Source organism: Centroberyx affinis, unplaced genomic scaffold (genome assembly GCF_046629955.1).
Source record: "Centroberyx affinis isolate AG114_WGS23_722 - 3 ecotype Tasmania unplaced genomic scaffold, CSIRO-AGI_Caff_v1 ptg000839l_1, whole genome shotgun sequence".
Taxonomy (NCBI): Eukaryota; Metazoa; Chordata; class Actinopteri; order Beryciformes; family Berycidae; genus Centroberyx; species Centroberyx affinis.
The window spans coordinates 9,169-35,143 of record NW_027279435.1 but is presented as its reverse complement, the minus strand read 5'-3'; the positions used below and the strand labels follow the sequence as shown (position 1 = coordinate 35,143).

The 25,975-nt window shown below is 39.3% G+C and overlaps 1 protein-coding gene across 1 annotated transcript; it reads right to left on the bottom strand.

The window, feature by feature from the left end:
* Positions 1–1,482: 1,482 nt before the first annotated feature.
* LOC139645268 (pregnancy zone protein-like) lies at positions 1,483–25,975 on the bottom strand. The gene is made up of 34 exons (XM_071520944.1): positions 25,890–25,975; positions 25,522–25,702; positions 25,225–25,381; positions 24,791–24,843; positions 23,874–23,894; positions 23,211–23,376; positions 23,049–23,133; positions 22,770–22,917; positions 20,795–20,912; positions 20,594–20,703; positions 20,307–20,474; positions 19,257–19,484; positions 18,623–18,686; positions 17,956–18,101; positions 16,859–17,011; positions 15,974–16,120; positions 15,720–15,829; positions 15,457–15,606; positions 14,408–14,633; positions 13,647–13,773; positions 12,344–12,465; positions 12,132–12,183; positions 11,611–11,694; positions 7,996–8,172; positions 6,871–6,946; positions 6,147–6,303; positions 5,819–5,893; positions 5,107–5,269; positions 4,824–5,011; positions 3,001–3,213; positions 2,161–2,285; positions 1,862–1,952; positions 1,679–1,747; positions 1,483–1,596 (listed from the first exon to the last, which is right to left on the bottom strand). Exons 1-34 carry the CDS (start codon positions 25,973–25,975, stop codon positions 1,483–1,485), a joined length of 4,350 nt encoding a protein of 1,449 aa, XP_071377045.1.

The window sequence follows — 25,975 nt, the reverse complement described above, 5'->3', positions numbered from 1 at the left end:
ATTAAAAGGTTTCAATGAACTCTCACAATACTGTGTAGACAATTTCACACACAAAAATGTCCAATTACTCTTAAACATACCATCAACAAAAAAAAAGCTTGAAACACTTGATTACATTTTATTTTTTATTACATTTTTTATTACAATCATTGTTATGACATAAAGCGTAGGTCTAATTTTTCTTTTGATAACCAGATCACATGGGGTCAACACATGCTACTGTACATGCATAAACTCCATAAATTACACCACTGCACTAACAATCAAACACAGGTAAACTACTATGCATACTGCACATGTGATCATACATGTACACAAACAGGCATGGAGGTTCACAAGGTACACATATTTTTAATAAAATGCAGGTCTATTTTAAATTTTATTGGAATCAGTGAAAACTTGCGGTCTGAGTGGTGACCACACATTTCTCTTCAAGCTCCTGCAAATGAAAGATAAAAGTATATTGTAAATATTTAACTCTCGTCTTACAGTCTAAATCTATTACTAGCCTTATTTTGTTTATTTGAGTTATAACCTTGTTCCATGCATTTCTATAGCTGATTAATTCATTATCCCTTGTGTTCAGTTAAAAAAATTTCACAGTGTACATTTGTCAGATAGATAATTAGCCTATGTCTTAAGACATAAATATCCTAAGACTCTTCTACAGCAAGAGCAAGAGTCTTACGATTGCTAGCACATGCAATATTGAATGATCAGTTTTACACTAACGGAATCTGTCATATTAAACAGTATGAAGTGGTGTCTAATTGATTAAATGAATTTTGTAACAAATTTCTTTAATGTCAGTACTACCATATGTTATTATAGATTGTTACCTGCAGCACAAGGGTAGATGTATTCTGTCTCAGCCTGGTCACCTGAGAAGAAGGAGGAGAATTGTTAAACCGGAGAGAGAGAGAGAGAGAGAGAGAGAGAGAGAGAGAGAGAGAGAGAGAGAGAGAGAGAGAGAGAGAGAGAGAGAGAGAGAGAGAGAGAGAGAGAGAGAGAGAGAGAGAGAGAGAGAGAGAGGTTGAACAGGCAAAACACTGAAAGCTCCTTAAAGTCCCAAAAATTGGAATATGCTGCCTGTTTGTGGTTGACACAATTCATAAACAAAAAGGATTAAAAAAATGAATCAAAATTTGTATGAATCACAAATAAAAATGCTTAGGATTTGCTCTGTTTGAATAAATAAAAGATTTTCTCTGATTTGCAGCTTGATTTGTGAATACTTTGTTTAGGATGCTGTCTGAAACACTTCCTCTTAAGCATTTGAAAATTCATTCATTCATTCATTTATTCATTTATTAAATCATTCATTCATTTTCCACGTAATGGGAGGCTAGAGTATATTTCCAGCATACATTAGGTCAGAGTTTGAAAATTGTAGAAATTTACATCTGTTTTGATGATTTTTGATTCCATTTTTAATTTTGAGCATAGTATGCCAGTGTGTACTGTAGTAAATGGATTGTGTATCTATTTACTTGTCTGGTAGTAGTCATAGATCTTGACCACTGCTGCCTTCAGGTTCTGCACTGGGAGCTCCTGCACAAGCTCTAAGCTGTAGTTGATGGGTATTCCAGACGATACCTGTTGGAAGAAACATAGATGAATGACCAGCGACAGATTTGGAGGACATCATCTGAAATTCATCGCTGTGAATTCCTCTCACCTCCCGTATGTAAAGGAGGACATGATCTTCTTTCTGGTCGACACGATCCACCAACAGGGCACCCTTGAGCTGTAAAGAAGTAATATTCAGCTGTGTTATCTGTGTATCCTGTCACCATAACATCTAAGAATGATGCAGTGACAAAACTTTCCCATTCAGGTGAAAGACACTCCAATAACTCACCTTTTTATAAGACTCTAGGCCTGGGACAAATCCAGAGAGCATTTTGATATCCAGGATCACCATGTTTGTCATGGCCTCTTTTCCATTATATCTGTAGTAGAACCATAAATGTTTGATATTGTATGTAGCACTATTTTACTTTCCCCTAATGATTATATTTAACCTACAACATAGCATAAAATGTCACCATGTATCACCAATCACTTAGTACTAGCTAAAAGAGCAGACATGCTGGATGCAGCAGAATTGCAGTATTCATCTATCATTGCTGTAGTCTAGATCTTATGGTTGATCCTTACTGGAATGTTATTTTCAGTGTGAGTTTAGGTCTCAGAGAGTTGCTGGTGCAGTCCGCCTCTACTTTGACCAGGATGCTGAAAGTGGTGTCATCAGTAGGAGTCGGGACGTTGTAGTGAAGAGCCATCTGGGAAATTGATACACAAGGATGCTTTCAGTAGTCATGCAAAGTAAGCAATATTTTATAAGTTATAAGTTATATTAAGTTGACACTGGCTACGTTTAGATACAGAGAGAACTCCCATCTTAACCCAGTTATTCCATTAACCTTGTTTTGGGTTGATGCACGCAAACATCATAACTGGGTTAGAATAACCTGGTAAGCTTATACTCTGATGATGAGAAACCTGGTTAAGATTCCTGGCTTACTCCCATATTAAACATGGAAGCAGCTTACTACTTTCACTGTCTGTGTAAACTCAGACTCAGGGCTATGGGTATATTTTGATATTAACAAAAAACATGTCGGCTAGCAGTACTTAATAATACTGTTACTAATGGGATGATCATTTCTTTCCCTTGTTTTAGAAGTAATCTCAGTCAAAAAGGGAGGAGTTGCTGCCAGCCAAACCTTTTCATGCTGTTCTAACTGTGGACAGGACAGCTCAGGTAGACAGGAATGTTCTGTTAAAGGTCGCATATTATTCAGTTTCATGATTTTGCTTTCAAATATACTATGGCTCAGGATATGAATACTGTTCATCACAGGGTATCAAAGCGTAGGCTGAGTAAAGCCTCAACCAGAGTATGGTCAATGTACATCTCTTTGCTTGTAAACAGTCACTGATATCATCAGAAAGAACAATGAACCAATTTTAGGAGTTACAAGCTCGTCCACTGACCTGCATTGAGGCACATGCAGTACCCTTCACCTCCAGGCTGTACTTTCCTGTCACATCCTGCAGCGCCCTCTCCTGGTAGAGCAGCTTGTTGCTCTGGTTCACATCAAATGTCAGCTGGCCGCTGGGAGACTGGACTGTCACTGTGCTTGAACCATCTGGACTGAACACCAGAGTAGAGTAGAGAGCCAGGGCCTCAAGAGCCACCACTGTGTCCTACAACACACAAACCCAGTTCCACCTCAACACCAGCAAACAAATTTATACATACTTGACAAATATATTCATTTACTAGGTGTGGGACAATATATCGAAATTCAATATATCACAATACTAAAATGTGAAAGTATGTATCGTGGGGCAGAAAAATTTATTATGGTATTAGCTACATTTTATTCTGCTGTAGTAATCACAAATAAGACGGCTTGCCCATCACTATTTCACAAGCTCTCCATCAAAATTTTATTATTTGCATTTTGTAAAGACATTTTTTGTTTACATTCTAGCAAGCCAATGCCATTGCTAGAAAGATTTGTGGCTCAGAAATAAAACATAATTCTGCACAGTCATACTTTGTTGTCATTGAACTTTTATTTACTGCATCGTATCATGGTTGTATCGTAATCGTGAACCCCATATTGCGTATCAAATCGTAGCATGAGATTGGCATATCTTGTCATCCCCAAAATGTATCCATTCATCCATCCATTTTCAAGCCGCTTATCCCTCAGGGCCGTGGTGGCAACAGGGCCAGCAGTGCAGTCCAGGCCTCTCTTTACCCGGCAACTTCCACCAGCTCCTCCTGGGGGAACCCAAGGTGTTCCCTGGCTAGCTGAGACATATAATCCCTCCAGCATCCTGGGTCTGCCCCAAGCCCTATTTTCAGTCAGACATGCCTGACACACCTTCAAAGGGAGACAATCCGGGGGCATCCTTATCAGATGCCCAAACCACCTCAGTGCGGAGGAGCAGCAGCTCTACTCTGAAATCCTCCCAGATCAATGAGCTTCTCACCTTGTCACAAAGGGTGAGGCCTGCAACCTGTCGGAGAAACCTACTGTCCGCCACTTGTATCCGTGACCTCATTCTTTCAGTCACTACCCAAAGCTTGTGACCATAGGTGAGGGTTGGGACGAAGACTGAAGACAAAAATGGAGACAAGGCACACACCCATGTTGGAGTCCAACGTTTACCTTGAAGGAGCTTGACTTTACACCAAGTACGCAAACTCAGCTCTCACTCCAAGAGTATAAGGACCGGTACCCCATACTCTTCCAGCCCCCCCACAGTATACCTCTGGGCACACGGTCATAAGCCTTTTCCAAATCTACAAAGCACATGTAGACTGGAATGGCAAACTCCTACGCCCCCTTGATTATCTGAGAGAAGGTGAAGAGCTGGTCCACTGTTCTACGGCCAGGTTGGAATCCGTATTCCTGAATCTGAGGTTCAACTACCAGTCAGAGCCTCCTTTCCAGCACCCTGGCACAGGCTTTCCCAGGCAGTCTGAGAAGTGTGGTCCCCTGATAGTTGGAACACACCCTGCGGTCCCCCTTTTTAAATATGGGGACCACCACACTTGTCTGCCAATCCCACAGCACTGTCCCCGACATCCGTGCGACACTGAAGAGGCGTGTCTGCCATGACAGCCCAACAAGGCAAATCCAGTGTCTTCAGCATTTCTGGACGAGTCTAATTGTGGTTCTTTGGCTCCGCCCATTAAGATTTAACTCAACCAATGAGATTATTTCTGCCTCCAGAAGAGCTCTACCTCAGAGAAATGTTTGTAGAACTAAAATTCCAGTCTGCCGCTGTTTGATCTGTACCTGTGTAGAGGAGAAGCCCCCGTAGGAGTTCTGCTGGCTGGCCAGCCACCTGACGATGCGGGAGGCGTAGCCCAGGTCTTCAGTAGTAGGGGAGGCACTGAGTTTGGCCAGCAGCACATAGGAGCTGATCTCCACAGACAGAGAGGCTGATGTTTCTGTGGCTTTCTGAGACCAGTGGAGGAAACCCCCTGAAAACATCCACCCACAAACACAAAAAAGGCACAGTGTAAGTTACCTTGACAGTAATGAAGCAATAATAATTTGCTTTAGGAAGATGTCTCACCTTGTTGGGATGCAACCTTGTCAAGCACCGCCAGAAGCTGAGCCCGGGTCTCCATGTCTCCTGCCAGGGTGAAGACGTATGCCAGCAGAGCTGTAGTGTAGGTGTTGCTCAGATCATTGATGGACTCCCTCAGGCAAGACAAGCTGCTATTCACCACAGTATGCTTTAACAGATAAATCATGTTTTGATCAGTACATGGACCCTTATAATAACTTTACTTTCAATAGGTGAAATTATTCCATATACCTTAACAGAGCAAGTGAGAGATGTCTACTCTCTGAGGAAAAGTCCTATATAAGAGCTTTGTCTGAGGTGCGTGAGTTAAAAAATCATAGGTAAAAAGAAACCAACATGACGTCACACACTGATCAAACATGATGAAATCCAAATTGATGCAAAAATGGACTAACATATATTTATATCAAGTGCAAAAGTAATAAAAAAGTGCCTTAACAGCAAATGTTTTATTCATTAGAATGTTTTCTGTTTGTGCACTTTTCATTTTGTACTTTTTTGTCACTTTTGCACCTCATGTAAAGAAATTTCAGTCGTTTATTGCATCTGTTGGCCTCTTTTGGATTTCTTCCTTTATTTCTATCAGTGCACAAGTTTTTGTTTGTTTCTGTATATCTTAACAAGAAATTCCTTTCAATCTTGCAGCTGGGTGTGAAAACAGCATGAGACAGTTGTATTGGAAAGACTCTATACTCACAGATGCTGACATATTCATCTCCAACAAGGCAGCAGTGACGTAAGCACTGAGAGTCACTTCATCTGACACTCCACCCTGTAGAGAGGAAACATAACGTGTGCATTGTAATGACGATATTACCTCCAACATCCAGGATGGAATTATAGATAGCTACTAGTGAGCCAAAGGGGAATTCCCTCCTACTTGTGACTGTGGGAGAAACTGGGACTGCTGGTGCCTCATGCATTTATCTATTAGAAATAAACTTCACTCAATGAAAATTAACATTTCTACCCTCAGTGTGTGCAATCATGTTCTTACAAACTCAATGGGGACGTTTCCCCCCTACCTTCATCCTGTTGTTAAAGAGTTTTCCAGACTGTTGGAAACAGCCATTCCTTTGTTGTAAACTCTGCAGCCAAGTCGTAGAATGTTCAATTACTTCTGGGTCAATGTAGATGAAAGACTTTGCTTTCACAAAGGATCTCAGCACAAAAGCAGTCAACCTGAGGACAGGAAAAACACTGATTAGACATTCACTGACAAAAAAAAACAGGAGGCACTTGAGCTGCTTGTTGTCTCGACATAATCACATGATACGATAAACATAACCAGTTATACTAATGAGGTCATTAATTAAGCTAACAGATGCATTGCTTAGCAATTTTTCTTTGGTATCATACCTGTCTTCACATAACACATGGGTGATATTTATATGAACTCTGTATCTTAAAGCATTAAGGAATTATAGTAGTTTCAAGAAAATCCGTTTTTTTTCATTAATAAGCAAATGTATGCAGCACTACTCATAGCATCTACTGTCATCTAAAGTTTCTATCATGTATTGTTCTGAACTAATTGTGTTGTGAGAAGAATGAGTCTACACACAGACAGACAGACACACACACACACACACACACACACACACACAGACAGACAGACAGACGTCACCATGACGACATAATGTCCCACATACCATGTGCCGCAGTGGAGGGACATAAAAATGCTTTCTGTTCAGTGATAGTGTTTGTGAAGACAGATGAAGTGTGGATGTGATTCAGTAACTTTCTCACCAAGTGTTCCCTGTTCCTGACCCAAATGTGCTATAAGCACCGTCGCTGTCCTTGTAGTTCAGCTGCCTTTGGTAGCCTGTACAAGGTTGAAAACATGATTATCATAAAGTTATGACCAACAAATGCATTCAGTGAAATACTGAGATTATACTCTTTACATTCTGTAAAAGACTTTCTCAAATATTTTGTTCAAATTATATTTCTTTTGCCACTAAAAGCAAAAGTTGTTGAAAACAGTTTATAGGCTCTTTGATAACTAAAACTAAGCCTAAAAGTAAACCTAAAACTAATAATAAAACTAAAACGACTCATTCCAATGTCAACAATCAACATAATATAAATCCCTAAAATTTGATCTGTCAAAAAAGTTTCACATAGGTTGCAATGTCCAGGGGCTTAAAGTGATATTTCACTTCTGTATAAGATAGTATATTTCATTGTATGTCAGTTATTGTTTCATGTCATATGTCCTAATCGTTCCAAGTTCATCCTATGAAGATCTAGATAAGTCATCCATGCTTTCATATCTTCTCATTTTGACTACTGCAACTCTCTCAAATCCTTTCAATCACTTCTTCACATTGTTATAGACTTTTTGTAAGGTTTTATTGGATGTCCTTGCATATTTAGTGTTTTACTGTCTTTTACTTATGTATTTCTATCATGCCATGTTATTATGGTTTTCTATAAACTCTGCCACTCTGCTTTTAGAAAAGTGCTATATAAATAAAGCTTACAGTTTTATCCTCATAGGACTTCAGGAGCGGTCAACTATTAACCACCGTGCTGGTAACTACAATGGGAATGAAGTCACTTGGTAACTTTTCCTTCTGGTATCTGAGAATCATACTTCTAACACATATACCAACTAAAATGACCAAAATAATATATTTCCACTACACATTTTCAATATGTCGATTTGTCTATTTGCAAGTACAGATGAGAAAATGCCCAAAAACCGGTGGTGGCAGGCGAAACTCACCATCAAAAATGAAAATGTTTTGCCAAAGTGAAATGTAATTTTAATACTTTTTACACATGACTTTGTGTCATACCTTGATACTAACCCAGGGGTTTTTAAAAATGTTCCTTTTTGGCTGTAATCTCAGAGTAATCGAGGCTCACCACTGGTCAGGAAGTTGGTAGATTTCTCCTTGATGGCTGAGGTCAGCTGCTGTGTGTTGCTCAGGTATTGGAGGATGTAGATATTGGGGGCCAGGAGCGCCATGTTCTGCTCCCCACATCCATACGGCATCCTCAGCAGCCCATCCAGGTTCTTGAGGGCCCGGCCCAGGATGTCACCTGCAGAAAACAAGCACAGATCCTGTATAGACCCACGATGTGTTCAATTCTATGCACTGAATCACTGCGACACGGTTAAATTACCTAATTCCACTAACTAAAGATCACAATATCACGTTACCTACCATTAAAGTTTGTAGGACAACAGAAGACATGTTACTGTTTACAAATCCTGTTACTAACACAGGCAAGTTTAGAGCAAATTGTGGAATGTTAAATTTCACTTTTGTTTTCACACTGAGAGACTGTGGATTGTGCACAATGCTGCTGGTCTGTGCATCTCCAAATGACAAATATGACATAATGCGTGCATCAGAGATTGGTTTAGATCAATTTCTATACACTAACTTCTGATTTTGTGCCTCTGTATGGGAAACACTGCATGTCACAGTCAAAGACGCCCTCTAGAGGCCATCTCACGAAGCACATCATCTCACGAAGTGACAAATGTCTGACTGACTGCCTGACCTGAATTTGCCTCATGATGCCCTCGACTACACTGTGGGAAAAATTACTCTTTAGTAACTAACCTCACCTTTAATCCCTAAACACATTGGGGAGACACATTTGCCCCTCTCAAAAAAACTTTCATCTTGTCAGAATAAAATTTTATTAGATAAAAAAAAATAATCCCAAACTACTTTTTGTATTCTGACTTTTATTTATTTTATTAGCTAATATTTCATTAAAGCCCCTATGTGTAGAATTCACTTGTCGGAGAGCAGATGGGAGCTGAAGGGGTTTAAGACCAACATACTGGCTTTCTTTCTCCTGCACATTTAAGTGAAATACCAAGAAGGGTCTCAAGTTGTGTTACAGAAGCTTTTAAAGGTCCCATATTCTATACTTTCAAGTGTTTTATTTTATGTCTTGAGGTCCATTAAAAGCTATTTGTGTGGTGTCATGTACCAAAAACACTCTCAATCCATTTTTACATTTTCTAGCATCTCTCTGAGCCTTGCCAAGAACACGCCGTTTCTGTCGCTGTGCCTTTAAGGCTCATTAATATTAACAACCCTCTGTTCTGATTGGCTAACCGTTCCAAGAGTGAAACATGAGACACCACAGACCCGGATGCTGCAGACAGCGAGAGGCAGGGAAAACTCTCCGGTAATAAACAATGACAACCGCTCAACCGCTTTGAAAAAAACACTTTGTTAAACTATTATTTCTTACAAAAATGACAATGAGCGAAACTTTGTGACGCCACAAAGTTACGGAAGTCCAAACCGCTCGTTTAGAGGCTCGCTTTTCTAATATGGATTGTGTGGATTTAGTTGCCGACCGTGCGCTTTGATACTTTCACCATGTTTAGATAGACCATCCAACTCCTTTAGAATCAAAGATATAGCATCAGAATAGTAAATGTTGGATAGGCTATGTTCACAAAGAAAGCAGTGGAGAACCTTCAGGGCCTTCAGTGTATTCTCTGAAGGCCCTAATCCTAAAATGCTAAAATGGAAAAAGAACAACATTCTGTAGAACAAATCTGTTTTGTCTATATTATGTGTTGAACCATCTTATATTTGTACAAGTGTCTGTGCATGACGAGAAATGTTCTTTTTTGGCAGTTATGTGTGTCGGAAAAATTCAACCAATCAGAATTTTTCTCTGGTGTTGCTGGGTGGAATTTCTACATCGGCTTATCCCTTCAGGGCCTTTGGTGTCTCAGTGGAATACCCTGGCTATTAATTTGAATGACAGCTTAATGTGGTATAGACAATTTGAACAACCAATCAAATTTGGATTTGTAGCCTCTGGGCGTACTCTTTCAAATTTTCCCACGGCTTCGGGTATTCTCAAAGGCCCTTTTGCGTCACTACCGGCAGTGTTTGTTAGCTGAACGCAATCGCTATTTTTCGCGGTTTGCATAGTGAAAATGGCAGCAAGTGGAGAAAAGTCTGTCATCGTCACGGATGTATTATCGTTCTGCAGGCGAACCTTTAGTGATAAGCTAGAGATAGTTAAAAAAGGACGTCCAACACCCAAAAATCTGGATGTTCTCCAACCTTCAAAAGGCTTTGTTCTGCATTTTCAAGCTAGCAACTGGGAATGATAAAGAAACTGCTTTTGGATTTGAAAGCAAAGAATCAACTTTATGACCGGGTCATTGAACAATTTATCCAAAGGGACAGGAGGATGGATTTTGTCTGAAAGTGAACACCACTGGTGAGTTAAATATATATTTTTTACTGCTGGTTTTATGACACTGTTGCATCAAACATTTAACTGATTTAACTGATGCTTATGGACAGACAGCTCAAATTGGTTGAATTTTGTTATGGCTTTGTAATGGCTTTGACTTTTCATGTTTGGTAGTTGTGAGAAAATGGTATACAATGGTAAAGGCAAAGGTGTGATAGTTTGGCAGATTTTACATGCAACTGTGGTAGAGGTCTGCTACCCAGGTAGAGCTTGGTTTTTAAAGAAATAATTTGGGTTCAGGCCAGGCTCTGTTTTCATGTATGGAAAAAAGCACAATGTTTTATCCTCGCTTTCCCGAAACCTTAAAGTGTGGTGATAGCCTATGTGGTTTTACCCATCGTCTATGGTAGGTTTTTGTTCATGATTTTGAAGAGATTATTTTGTTTGCGGTACCGAGTGAAGGCCCAGGTCCAGAACGCACAGTTCTCCACTGAAAGAAAGCGACCCCCTAAACATCTGTTAACTCAAATTGTCACAATTGCGAACTCATTCATTTTACAATGCTGTGATTAAGAATAATATAGGAACTAATGTTTAAGCTACAGTTATCTACAGCAGTATTTTGTTTGCATATTAGCATGTTAGCTGTATGGAGTGGGGTTATCACAAACGCCACTAAGACGATGCAAAGGCATTTGCAACAGTGCCATTTTTGGCACTACCACTAGGAGTCGCCAAAATCAACAATTTTCAAATACTACACATAGGGGTTTTAAAAGTGTGCAAATTTGCATTTCAAAACACGTCTCTGAGTATAAAGTCAGACTGCATTCCTGCATTTGCTATTTCATTCTGATGAATTACTAAATAGTTGGTAATTTACAGAGGATTTGAAAAAAAATATGTTTTTTTGAGTGATTATTTACAAAATAATATGTACATGGTCAAAATGACTTTTTCTTTTTGTTTTTTGCAATTTTTCTTGTAAAATATCCCATTAAACATAAATAATACAAGTTATCAAAAAAGCCTCTGCCAAATTACCATTTGCTATTTTTGTTAAGAAGCAGAAAGTCATATTTAGTTGCAATATCAACAAGTTGTGTTGAAAAAACCTAGTAGAAACGACAGTAGTTATAGAAGCTAAATATTTTGATATCTCAAAATTGATTAATCTAGTTAAAATAACCGTTATCACCTGTGGCGCCTTGTCTTATATAGGGAGTGAGCCTGTTAACCTGCCAGTATTCGCTTAGTCACAGCAACACTAAATTGATTAATTCATCAGTTTACCCAGGACTGATAGTGAAGCACGGGCAGATCCATCAATCACGTTCTCAGGGAGTTGGAGCTCTGTTTCCTCTGTCAAAGCCTCTCCTAGGTACAGAAAAAAAAACATGAGCATGACCACAGGGGCATAAAATAATAACCTTATAGAGAGGAACTCAAGTGGAGGTCAGTACTGCATCTAAGATGTCATTTAGATACATGTGTGCATTGAAGATCTGATTCATTGTCATCCAAAATAGGGTCCATGACCCAAATTTGGCCTGCCAGGAAGTTGTTTTTGACTTCCAAAAGGTTGTGGAGAGCAAAACGTTCTTCTATTTGTTCGATAAAATGTAGTGATTTTGAGATAACTCACCTTAACTTGGCATAATACCCATGAAAACCTGGAAGCTAATTCCTACCTTTCTTTTCAAACTAGTGAATGTCTAAATTACATTTTTGGCATCCACCACCCATCTTGTGTTTTAGCCCTTGCCCCTCCAAGTCAAAAATGTTTGGTCGTCCCTGGTCTAAAACATACTGACCTTTTGGACAGAGCAACCAGTTGTAGGTCTTCGTCATCTCAGTTCCCTCAGCCTGAAAAGGAAGGAGGTGAAAAATCATTTCATTGTCAGATCTGCAGTGTCAAGACTGTCAGTCCAAGTTACTTTTAATTTTCTCTCCAATGCAAACAAGACTAATATAATTCTATAGCCATTGAATATTTTTCTTATCATCTTGTTTTCAAGACACCTACCTTTACAATGAGAGAGCGTGTGACCTTGTCGATGCGACCTCTGTCTGGTACTTTCACAATCTCGTTGTTACATAAAGTGACGGATGTCGTAGCCTCAGCACTAACTGACACATTCACAACACCTGTGAAAGATCAACAGAGTAAATATGAAGTTTAATGATCTATTTCTGATAATTAGGCTAACTCGCAGATGCTGAATATTCTAACAATATTGCAATGTTTTTTCACTGAGATGATCCCTTTCATCTGTGTAAAAACTCTTTGTAGGAAAGATATTATGAATGAAATGATGTGTGAGGAATAAAAAAATCCCTTCTATCGCTAACTCAGTTTCATTTCCTAGCACTTGCTCTTACATAAGCATTCTATGTTCACTGGAATTGTAGAATAGAGCCATACTATTCAGGTTGTGCATGATAAAGTGAGTTTACTAGTTTCTTCATATGTACTTTAATTTGTAAATCGGATGTGATTGAATGCTTGACCAGTATATATTGGTAAATGCTATAATTGTCACCTTGCCTGTTTGTCTTGAGACTACAGATATAATATTGTGTGTAAGTGCACAGTGCACATGATTTATTAATTGTAGCTCTTAAATAAATGCAAGAATCCTTATAACCTAATTTAGAACGTTGAATTTCTTATGTTCTCTTATGTAATCGTTAAATGAATGTTTCTCTGTTATATAGTACTCGTACTATATAACTCGTACTAGTAATTTCAGCAGTGGTAGGCCTACCCCTCACCCCCTTGGTTCGAGTACTAATATTCATTGTTTGTTAGGTACCTAATTGTTAAGTGTCATGTTATAAATTTGTTAACTGTATTGTGTGTTTTTTGTTTATCATTTATAGAAAACCAGTACTGTCAAGCCTCATCATATCCTATTGCTCTACATGTGTGCATAGTGGCAATAAATGGCTTAAACGGAAACATCAGTTGTCCCTCCTACATTCTTATAGATGTACCATGGTGATGCTCAATCTCCTGTGAACCAATCCTAGAGATAGATTCTACAGGAATATTGTAATGGCACTGACAAAGTGCCATTACACTTTGGAATACAAAGATGAGAACCAAAAATAACAATCAGATTGGCTGGACTATAGAAAGATGTCAACCAAAAATACTAATCATAATGGCTGGGACCACAGCACTGGCTGTTGTTGTGTCAAATGATCAAGTCATCAAACCTGGAACAAAGCAAAATGTTTGCCTCACTTGCTGTCTGTTCACACAGTAAGTGTTAGCTAAAAGCATAAATTGACTGAAATTGAATAGATGAAGGTTTGGCTCTCACCTAAGATGGAGGGGGCCATCTTCCAGCTGAGGGTCTTGCGTTCATTGGCACACAGACAGGATGTGTACTCGCCACCAGAGAGGGGGGTGAGGGTGTAATCTGACGAGGCGGCTGGCATCACAATGATCTGTCCAGGAGAGACACTAGTTAACTTTAAACTGGAAAACAACAGGAAAACAACCAACAACCTCATGTCTCATTTCAGGTCCAGTCATGAAAATGTGTGCATCTCCTGATGTGAAACAAGTTGGCAATGTGGCATGGAAGGAATTATTAACTTTTGGAGAAAATCCGACATGTGGAACTGGCATATATTGACAACTGCATAGTGTTGGTGGAGGCATGCTCTGTGCTGAGTACCATTTAGTTAAATTCGCAATTGTGTGCTAAAAAACTTCCAGAAAATTCCAAATTAAAAATATTCAGTGTTTCCCCAGAAGACTGAATCTGCATTTAGACCATGGGACACTAAAACTCTCCATTAAACCCAAAAAAGTCCCATTACAATAAAATCAGGTTGCAGGCTTCCCACTGGCAACCAGTGTAGTATTGATCAATTATATGTAATCAGTAAAAACAAACTGCATCATATCAGAGGCGTACACTGACTGGTTGATATCCGATTTTTAATAGAAGACCAATATCGACAAAATGTCTAACTCTAATAAAATCGTGGTATACTGGAGGTAAACTGTGGTCAACCTGTCATGGAAGATTGACTTAACTGTAAGTCGTACTGTAAGTGTAAAACCATTCATTACCATGATGCAACTGGGCAGATAGTTGAAGACGGTTGCCTTCAGCTCAAACTCCTCCCCCCGGATGATGGAGTAGGGCAGGCTGAGCTCCAGGAAGAAGGGCTGGAAGACAGTGAGCTCTTTACGAGGAGCCAGACCAAAACCCTGAGGGGACAAGCAGAAAGCCTCTGTCTCCCAGGTGGTGATGGTGTCTGGGACAGTGAGGGCCACATCCTTCGATCCAGAATCTCTGGATTAACAGGGACAGAGAGATACAGATACTGTAGGTTAACTGGACTGTTGAGGAGACAAATATGCATAACTCTTTGTTATGCATATTTGCATTTGTTATGCAATTTGTCAGAGAAAAACACTGCAGGTAGATGAACGAAAAGCACTACCTCCTTTGATTAATTACACAATTACACAATAATAGAGTAATCTGTGATCAGATACACTGTCAGCACAACATTATTTCTTAACATGTTTATAATCCTCAAAATACACTAAAGTTAGATCTTCAGCATTGCATGAAATTACCCTATCAAAACACCAGTGTAGTAAATGGTTTAACATAAATTTGAAATGCACAGTTTCTAATGCTCTTTGCAAACTAGCTAGCTATCACGGACATATGGCTGTTTCCCAGCTGGACCACTGGAATGTTGGGACTGCAGCATTAGTGCACAGAAAAAATAGTGTTCATCGTGTGAATAATGGTTAGGGTAATGGTTGTGTATAACACCGTAATTACTAAAAGAAACCCCTGATTCGTTAAAATAAAAGAACTGGCAAATTAGAATAAAGAATGTAGTGTGGTTTTTGCAAAGTTCTTATGTAATTATGCTGATTTGGAGCATTTCAAACGTTCTTAAATGGTTCTTTACTGCACGGGTCTATATAGAATCATTTGAGCATGTTACTATAGAGAACATTTATAAAAGGGTTCTTTATGGTTCCAAAAAGGGCTCTGCTATGGTACAAGCCTAAAGAGGTGCTATGCAGAACCCTTTTGGTTAAGACAGCTGGCCTACAAATCACATCATGTTGTGAGGCTTGTGACAGAAGCTTACCCGACTTCCACAAGGTCCCATATCCAAGTCTCAGGGAAGAAAGTGCGGACTGTCTCTATTGGTGGAGGAACATCAGGTACACTTCCACCAGGCCCGACCGGTCCCGCTGAACCCATTCTGCTCATCTCAACTGCTACTGGGTAGTCGTATCTATAATTAATAACTGAAAAAAAACCAGACAATATTCAATGAGAACAAGGCAACAATAATACAGTGAACTGATTTATGCTGGTTAATATTCACCATACTTCACTGGATAGAACAAAAGAAAGAAAACCTCACCATTGCGGCCATAAAAGTATTCTCTTCCCTTAAAGTTGACACACGAAGGTATTCTGATAAACAAATTTGTCACCATCTTCAGTCCCAAATTCTAGATAAACCAACAACATTTATAGATGTCACTGCAAAGTTGTGTCCACACTGTAATGCCCATATAGTTAGTTATTTGATAGTTGCAATTCTCTTTACAGAAAGACATTATACTTTCAACAGGAAAATGTGGCATAAAAGGTACCTGGAAAACTGTGTAAGCATCCTCTCTCTCGCCATGTCCAGGGTTTGGGAAAATGGATCTTTTTGGTCTCACATGCAAACATGATACAGCATCTTCAACCTCGTATGGAATAAAGGATGCTTTCTTCACAGGCAACAACTCAAATATCTGAAAAGAAAAGGTCAAATATAAAAATTGTCAAGTGTTCACTGACTGATGAGCTATGGGCTTCAATAGACCACCTTATTGAGAGGGGGGCGCTTGATAAGAGTTGAATGAGTAGTCTGTGTATCATGTGACCGCAGCGCGACGTGAGTTGTCTGCCTGAACTAGCTTCGCAGGCTTCTCTTCATATACAAATAAGCTGTGGAATTTATTAATAAACCATTGTGGTCTTTCTTTTTTTATCCAGGGAAAGTCAGCTTTTCTAGAGAGTCCCTGCTTCACATTCATAGTTCCAAACATTCACAGTGGGACCTGCCCAGTATGCACAGCCTTCAGTCTTCCTGCAATATTTTCTAGATTTGGATATATTTATCTTTATTTTTTTCTATTATTGACTGCCATAGCTTCCTATCAGTGCAATCAATCAAGCTCTAATGTGCATACTGTATAGAAAAGAAAATTTTGGTGACCTACCAGAGCAACCAACCAAGTTGGCCAATACAACTGATTCTGATTCTACAGGGCAGCTCCACTGGAGCAGTTGGGGGTTCACTGCCTCGCTCAAGGGCATATCAGCAGTAATTGTTGAGGGAGGGGAGAGCGTTACTCATTCACTTTCCATAAACACATTCCAAGGAACCTTCATGCTACAACCCGTTTCTGTAACCTCGGCGACTGATGATGAAACTAAAGCAAAGTAAATGATCTATACAAACTCTTTTGGTTGATTCCAGCTGTTACCTTGTCTGCATCCAGCTTCCTGTCTGGCTCCTTGATGAGGACGCTCTGGTCAACAGCGCTGAGGCCGCACAGGGAGCCTGGCTGGGCCGACAGCTGCAGGGTGTTTTCTTCTCCTGGGACGGCGGCTGAGGACGGTGAAAACTCCAGAGACACCTGAGACACACACACACACACACACACACACCACCTTGACCTTAGAGCTATGACCTGTAAACCTTTGATACTCTGTTTAAGAGCAGGTTATACTTCTACGTCGAAGCCACACCGTAGCTACACCGTAGGTGTCTATGGGCGAGCATTTATAGGTCTGCATTGGTGATTCTGTGCGTAGACAACCAAAACGCTGGACGGTAGTGTCATTCTTTTTTAACACAATAGTAATAACAACAGAAGTAGCAGACTGAATCTTAACAACAAATCATTTTTGCTGGTGAATGTTTTATTAACAACTAGACTGAGCTAGCAGAGCTATGCTTTGTGTAAAAGGTTTGGAATTTAACAAGTTTGCAGAGACACCGCTCTCTCTCTAGTGTAGAGTGAACCTCGCTCGATCAATATGTCCATATCACATGTGTTTGTAACTGGCAACTGACCGTTTTCATACAAAATATTCTAGTATCTCGTGTTTCCCCCAGAATTTTACTCTGGTCAGAGTGGAAAAGCCTCTAAAACAGCATTCAGACCATCATGGGATACTAAAACTCTCCACTGAAACCCATAATAATATTAATAATAATAATAATAATAATCATAATAATGACATACATTTCGAAATGTGACACTAAAATTCTCTATTAAAGCTTAATACCTAATACTACTACTACCAGTAGTAATAATATGGCATGCTTGTTTGGAATCTGAACAAAATGTCTAATTACAATCAATTAAAGTTCCCATAAACAACCAGTGTAGTATTGATCAATTCTACAAGAATATAAAATCAAACTGCATCATATCTATCATATCAGAGGTGGACGACACTGACTGGCTAGTGTCTAATTTTTTTAATAAAAGGCCAAATATTGGCCTGATTAGCAACCAATTTATCAGTCTAACCCTAAATCTGACAAGCCAGACTTTTCTCTTCTCACACTGACCTTGTGACTGAAGCATTTCTCGGTAGAGAAGTCAGCGCTGTGGGCGATCACAGTCTCACTGGGGAGGACTGTGTATGCCAGAACCTGGACCAGTGGAGCCATCTCTGGAGACACTTCCAACATGAAGGACACCTCGCCCTCAGTCACTGAAACAGCAAACCGACCTGTGTCATCAAACCTGATCTGATACTAATCATTATTCACATGATATAATATAAATTATAGCTGTATTCACATAGATTCATGTAGAGTTTGACCTGTACATGGAAACCAAGATTTGTGGAACTTTCATAAACTATTACAGGTAAATACAGGTCTACTCTGATTTTTACAAATATTACCAATATACACAAACCTTTTACAGACCCAAAGTACATGTAAAGTCCATGTCTAGCTGTCACAAACTGTCAGTCGCAGAATCAAAAACTCATCAAAACTCAGGCCATCATTTGAAAGTGAAATATTTCTGGGGCCTCTCTCTGTCCCATCTTCCCTGTCCCTCTCTACTGTGACTATCAAATAAAACAAAATGACAAAAAGAATTCAATGTAGTCAAAATACAATCAAAGCTAACAGTGGGGTGAAAGTGTTTCTGCAGAATAGTTTGGGCCTTTATGGAAAGAAGTTCATCCCTGAACTCATCATCAAAACCACGGTCTTTAGTTACCTGGACCATCTTGCACTTCAGCCATTACGAATCCTTGCTTGACAATGGCTCCTTTAGATAAGATCTGGAGAGACAAATTGGTGAGAGAATGAATCAAAGAATGAGTCTTAGCCGTACTGATTTGTCACCAAATGCTTTCAGAGTCAAAACGTTACCATTGTTCCTCATGGTGTCTAGTTACTTTTGAGAAATAAAGTCATGGGGGTCTGAAAAGCTACAGAGAGCAGTGGGAGACTGTGTACAGCTAAAAATCATGCCAGGTGATGTCCCTACCTGTTGTACTCTATAGAGGGTGACATCACCTGGCACAAAGGCTAGCCAGTAGCAGATGACCTGTTCAGTACCCTATTTTTCACCATTAGGTGTCAGGCTTCACCAAAGATTTGGGTTTGTGGTTTAGTTGCTCTTTAAAACAAGTGACATTTTCTGACCACTAGAGGGTAACAGAAACGCAGCACTTTTGTGAAGACACACAGCAAAGCCACTGCACTACGGAGGCCTAGTAAGGACAAACATTGCAACGTACTGCGCATAAAGGTTAAGCTAAGCATACCTACAGAGAAGTGTCGCTTACCAGTCTCGCTTTGACAGATATTTCTCCCGCTGAAAGTTACATGCATCATACACCACTCACCAGATACATCATATTCACAGAGCCCTGGGTCTCTCCAACTATAGTGTACTGGATGGAGATGTTCTGTTCTTCACCGCAGGGAAGTGGTTTCTCCTGCGTCTTCACCTCCAGGGAGCTGACTGATTTAGTATCAGGTGTAGAGGGTTGGACCAAAGACAGGGTGTGTTCCCCATTCTCATAGTGTGGAGTCCTGTAACTATGGTACTCCTGGTTTGGTGTGGCACTAATCTGGATCGCAGAAAAAAAGTATAAATTTATAACAACCAGACAAGAAAAGGAGAGATACCTGAAAAAGATTATGGTATGGGATTAGGTAATTTCAGTAAGAGCATAAATAAAAGTGAATAGTCTGAAGATTTGTTTCTAACTGCAGGTTACTGTGACACAGGAAACTGTCTTGTCTTTAGCTCTAGTCTCTACTCCAAAACACTCTGATCTGTAGCTAGAGTCAGCTCAACCTGAACAAACAGTTGTTTTTTGGCTTTGTTAGCTATAGATAACTAGCCAGCAGGTTAATTTAGCAAAGCAACCAATGTTCATGTTAACCTGCAACTACTAACCACTACTTGTATTACCTTCCATTAGATATGTTAGCTAGCATGCAGATGCATTTTAGATATGATGGTTAGCTGTCCAGATACTATGGTTAGCTAGCTAACAAGCTGACATTATCTGAACACAAAAACAATCAGATGTATCGTTGGTGAGAGTTCCCAGTCAAAAACAGCACACACCTCCTTGGTGCATTACAGTATGTTTAGAAACCCTGCTTTGGTTCATTTCTACAAGACTGCCTCCATTTGGCTCCCTGGTGGCTCGCACAAACCATCAAGGCTAAGCCCGAATTGCAGCAGCATGGGTTCAAATCCGGCCCATGCCTTTCAGTGCATGTCATCTCCTCTCACTGCCCCGTCTTTCCTGTCTCTCTCTATTGTATTGAAAAAAGTGACCCCAATTGCTGAGTTTTTACGATCATGCCATCACCTTCATGAGAGAGTAATGATGTGACAGGTCAGTTCACAGCATGGTTTTGATACCATGTCTACTTACTCTGAGATTGATGTCCCCTCTGAGGTCAGCTGTGTTTAATGAGAAAGTGGCGATACCATCACTGTCAGTTGTGAGGTTCTGTATGAGACGTGCTGCCCACCTTCCACCCTCAAACAGGTGGACCAACTTGTTGGGAATTGGTGTGTTATTGAAGTAAACTGCTTTAACCTGATGGAAACACAGAGTTGTACCACAGAGAATGAAGATGACTATCAGTGACATTTGGATCTAGTGTACAGAATTGCACTAAGTGATTGGACTAAGTGAAGACAATATTTTGCACTTACTTTTCCTTCCACAATTGATGATTGGTCATATACCTTGGGGGTGTCAATAAAGGATAGTTTTCCAACAACATAAGAAAGCAATATGGTTTTCCCTTGTGGGTGCGTAACACCTGTGAGAAAAGCCATCAAGTACAACAGTGAGTATGTCATATCATTAAAGTAAATTGTCTTTTTGAAAATATAATCAATGTGAAGACTTGCCTGTCCCCTCCTCTTCCACTTTGGCAGTGAGATACAGTTTATCTGTCAGTGCCTTTTGGGCGACTTTTGTGAAAGTTGACATGGTGAAGGTAAAAGTGGCACAGCCAGTCTTGTCCGTCTAGAAGGTACAAAAAAAAAAAAAAAAAATCAACAGTCATAACCCTGTTTGCGCATGGTACTGACTACAACCCTGAACCCTAACGCTCCTCATCCAAAGTCCATTCATTTTATCATTAAATAGTATTACTATACTAATTGATTAGAATAATAATTAATTATTATTATTGTTAAGAATCCCCACTGTAGCCGTAGTACCCCCCTGATACTCCCAGGAATTGTGAAGCCTGCCCATTAATTTCCATCCTACTCATTTTCAACTCTCTCCTGCTTTGTTGTTCCATTGCACTGCTGGATCCTTACCTATGGCTGCAGCCTACTGCATGCTACATACACATATTTTATATAAAGGTAGGTGTATTTTTACATAAAAATATTTCCTAGCGCAGCTAGCTGAAATCTGGGATTCCCTCGACTTCCCTGATTTGTCTCCCCCTCTGGTAGCAAAAAGTATTTGAAATGATGTTTGGACTACAACCAAACAACCATGGAAGTATTATATTATCAAAGAAGATGTAGCAGCCAGCTCTCCAGTAAACAATTCCCACCCCAGTAAAAATGTCATCCCCAGACCAGGTAAATTGACTTTCAATGATTGTGACTTTTGTAATGAAATAATGCAATAATGCAATCATTTTACTTATGATGGTCTAAATATTGTGACTTGACAGTAACAGCAGCCTACAGTGTGTGTCAGGTGTCAGTCAGGTCAAAAATATTTTTCTATGTAAGCTCTTTGGGTAGGCTAGTATGCTAACTAGCTTGCAGCACTCGGCTACCCAGCACAGGTTACCTATGTTGGCTAGAGTTAGTTGGATAGATAGCACACTTTCTTCCTACCCAGTCAAAAATTTAAATAGCGATCTATGGAGAGCAGTGTTGGGGAATGGCATTACTTTTTCCTGTAACGGAGTAAAGTAAGGCATTACTGTTCCAATTTCAGTAATCACATTAGAATTACTGATCTAACAGATAGGTTGTTACTTGTGTTTAACCTCTTTATGGCGTAATATCTTATATATTGTCTTATCCTGCAGAAGTAGAGTGCACATGAATGAGCCAACAGAGTGGTTAGTGCCATAGGTAAATACTTGCTGCAGTCCTGAAGGTCGGAGCTTCCCGCCAACATGTGAATGTAGCAGAAGCCCTCCATACTTTTCAAATCAATGTGTGCATTCAACTAAATTATTATACAAAGTAACTGACAAAAACAAACCCAGGCACGATCTTCACTGATGGATTACCTATCTCAAGTTTCAAGTCTGCAAGTTGATTTTCATACCTTAACAAAATGAATGGAAACAAATAGCATGCGTGCAGTATAGTAAATGGGCGAAAACATGAAAAAAACTCAGTATGGTTGCTGCGCTTTTAAAATAAAGATTTTTTGTCTGTCATTATTTTGACTGCTTCTGCTGGTAATGCGGGCTTAGGTCTGCAATATTTATCGGACCAATGAACACATGTAGCAATTATTTTAGGGTGCAACTCAAAACTAATGAAACAAGTAGTGTAACAAATTACTTTTCTCTGGGAGTAATAAGTAAAGTCATTTGTTACTTTTAGGAAGACTAACAAGCAATGTGTAATATATTCCTTTTTTTCCAAGTACGACCTTAACACTGATGGAGAGTGTCTCCAACCATGGTAATTCTGCCAATTGGTATTGTGTAACCCGATTCCACGGTCGTGATGGATAAAATAACTATTTATTACTGGAAGATGGTCCCAGATTCCAGTTTTAAAGTTAAAGGGTATGTATATATAGATATGAGATAGATATTAGATATGTGTTTACATATCAGGCCTGGATTCATTCTCAACAGAGAGAAGACACTGTAGCCCACAGTAACTGTACCTGTTTTGTCTCTTTGTAGCAAGGGGTAGTTATGTCAGGGACTCCCTCTGGATGGTCAGGGGTGACTGTTAAGGAAATATAATGGCGCTGAAGAGGTCGGCACACCTCAATATGAACATTGGCTGGCACAGGCTGTCCAAATGTATACCTGATTAAATGAAAAGTAAAAAAAACTCTCAATATATTTTTGTTAAAGGCTTGTCCACTCTCCAAATTCACTTCACGTTTTTAGACTCTTTACAAGAATGTCTTAATATGAGAAAAAGTCCCATTACTTACCTTGCACATACTTCAGCTTTGATTTCTTCCTGCTCAATGCTTATTTCATCATGTGCATTTACCTTTACATCAAATTTTGGCAAAACTGGGGACAAAACATAGTTGTTAGCATTCCTCATTCATTACATGTCATGGAAAGTAAACAAAAGGAACATAACTTACCATATTTCTCAACCTTGAAGCTGTGATATATTTTATTTTCCCCAATCACCACAATTACTTGGTAGGTTCCCTCGGGGGCCTCGGAGTTCAAAGAGTAAGAGAGCTGCAATATTTTACCATTGGATGTGGTGTTCAGCCACTGTCCAATCCGGTTTCTGTTAGTATCCTATTAAAAATATAAGGGCAGAAGATGCATTGATGATGGAAGGGGGAATCTTTGGTAAACCTCCTGTTTAATAAAATTAATGTCAACCACTACCAGCAACGTCACAGAGCCCAGCAATCATTCAGTGTAAGCATAGAGATTTGGTCTAGGCTGGTTAAAAAAGTAATGTAACATTCAGATCATCTAAAAATCTACTTATGAACCCTGAATGTGAAAAGATAATGTTTACTTAAAACAGTGTAAAGAAAGCTTGTACACTACATCTTTTTCAGATTATGACTCATCTAAGATTGTTTTGAAACTACTTCCGTCGTAAATAGTTCTTTACAGTACAGAATGCTTATAAGATGCTTGACATTTATTTGTAGGAAGTCAACATGCTGTATTTCCAAAACTATTCTGATATAAATTGAACCTGCGCCACCAACAACTTTCATTCCAATGTTCAGTATATCTTGTGGTGTGGATATTTTCATATTTACCACAGGGACTCATACCTCAATTTCGATGATCTTGTACTGCAAAAACAAAAACAAAAATGACAAAAAAGTTGTTTATTTATATCCTTCTCATCAGTCCATCCTCTACATGGTCTTAAATAATATTAGTATGGTTATGTGCATACAAACCTAACAGCAAGTAAAATGTTTCTATGTAACATGAAGGATTAGATGAGTTCATTTGGTTTTTCAGACACTAAATAATCTGTGACAAGGATGCAGCACAATCCAGTTTAAGTGATAAACCACAAGATCCTTGTTTTTCTTGATTTTAGCGACACCTTTGGTGATGAGCAGTCATTGCTTTGGTGTTTTACACTCAATGTAAGCACATGTCCCAACATACTGTAACAATAAAGACACTCACTGTAGACTGCAACTTCTTTTATTTCTTCTACCTTCTTATATTTATCATTAAAACTTTAAAACACATCACTTTCTGTGCAGCAGAGGATTCTTCCGGAAAAGAGGAAGTTTTAAGTATTATAGTCACAGGCATTTTCCTTCAAATTGGATTCTCAGCTAAAAGAATGAGTTAGTGAACTGAATGAGAACCTAGTGTCACTAGATTTATCACAGCATCAGCAATAAATGTATGAGGACCTTCAACTCAGCACAAGCAGGTTTACTTAAAGTAGCCCTGGTTGTACTATTGACCCAGAGCTTCAACAGTAGCCTCAGCATTGAGCTGTTTGTCCACACTGATTAAACACACAACAGAGGCTAAAGAGCACACTACTGTAGATTTAGCCTGATTATGTAACTTATGTTCAATTTAGTACTGGCCAGTTGTAGTTCAGCAAGGCACAATTTAAAATTTGCACCACAGTATTGCTTGGTGGTCTCTAAATAAGGTCACTAACATGGTCTCTAAATAAGGTCTGAAAGAGAGGGAAGACTGCTCCAACACTCACCAGCTCATTGGCAGGTCTGAACTTGGTGTCCAGTGTAATTACCCTGAAATGCACTGAAAAGACATTACATAGGGCTTTTACAACTACTCCACAATAATGTTTAAAAAAAAAATAAATAAAAAAAAAAAAAATCATAGGCTACTATAGGAAACTATCTTCTGTCTACTCAGATATAAGACATAATTAATATCTACTCTCTGGTGATCTTTGTCTTGCATTCTATCAATTTTAGATGAATACAATGTGATCAGCTTAAATGATGCCAAGATAGAATGATATCAACATTGCTGTTCAGTAAAATATTGTGACCATCTCATCTGTTCTAGAGCAATACTATACCATTCATTTCATTTATTAATTTTCTTTACTTGCTTACTCGCAACACACTGTATACTATATACTAGCAGAGGCTGAAATCATCCACTCAGAGTTACCTGTTTGTCCTGGGAGGTAGATTGGTTTATCTGTCTGGATGAATGTCATTGGACGATAGGCTTTGATCATGACTTTCCTGACTTCTTTTGAATGAAATGTGTCGCCTTTAACCTCCACCTTGAAATTCAGCACCTCTTGATCTTGCACTATAGGAGCCTGTGAAAGAAATAGATATTACAGACAACAATCAAGGTAACCATTCCCTATTACTGCAAAAAACATAGATACAATATTGATTGCCACTCAATCTGTGATATGAATGGTGCATCTCAAAAAAGACAATCTGGAGAGGTGACCTTGAATTTAATGCAGCTGTGCAACTCTGTGTTGGACGTCTCCTGGATGAGGGTTGTGTTCTTCTCTTGGGAGATCAGAGTCATGGTCAAAACCAGAGTCTCATTGGGCTGCAGGAGATTCACGCAGAATTGGGTCTCAGCTCCAGCTTCGAGAACTGCAGGAATGGCTACCATGTATTGCCTACAACCACAGAAACATACATACATACTGTACTGGATCTGACATGGACGAGAATCCATCCCAGAGGCAAAACCAGTAGGCAAAACAGCAAAACAACATCATCCAAACTTGTACACTTGTACACAACTAAATTTCACAACACACCGCATGGGATTCCTGGTTTATTGGAGAATACTGGTAGACTTACGGTCCTGGCACAGCTTGAACCACACACATCCAGCTCAGGCAGGCAAAAAGCCTCCATGTCCATGTCTGAATCCCAGGAAGAGCCAT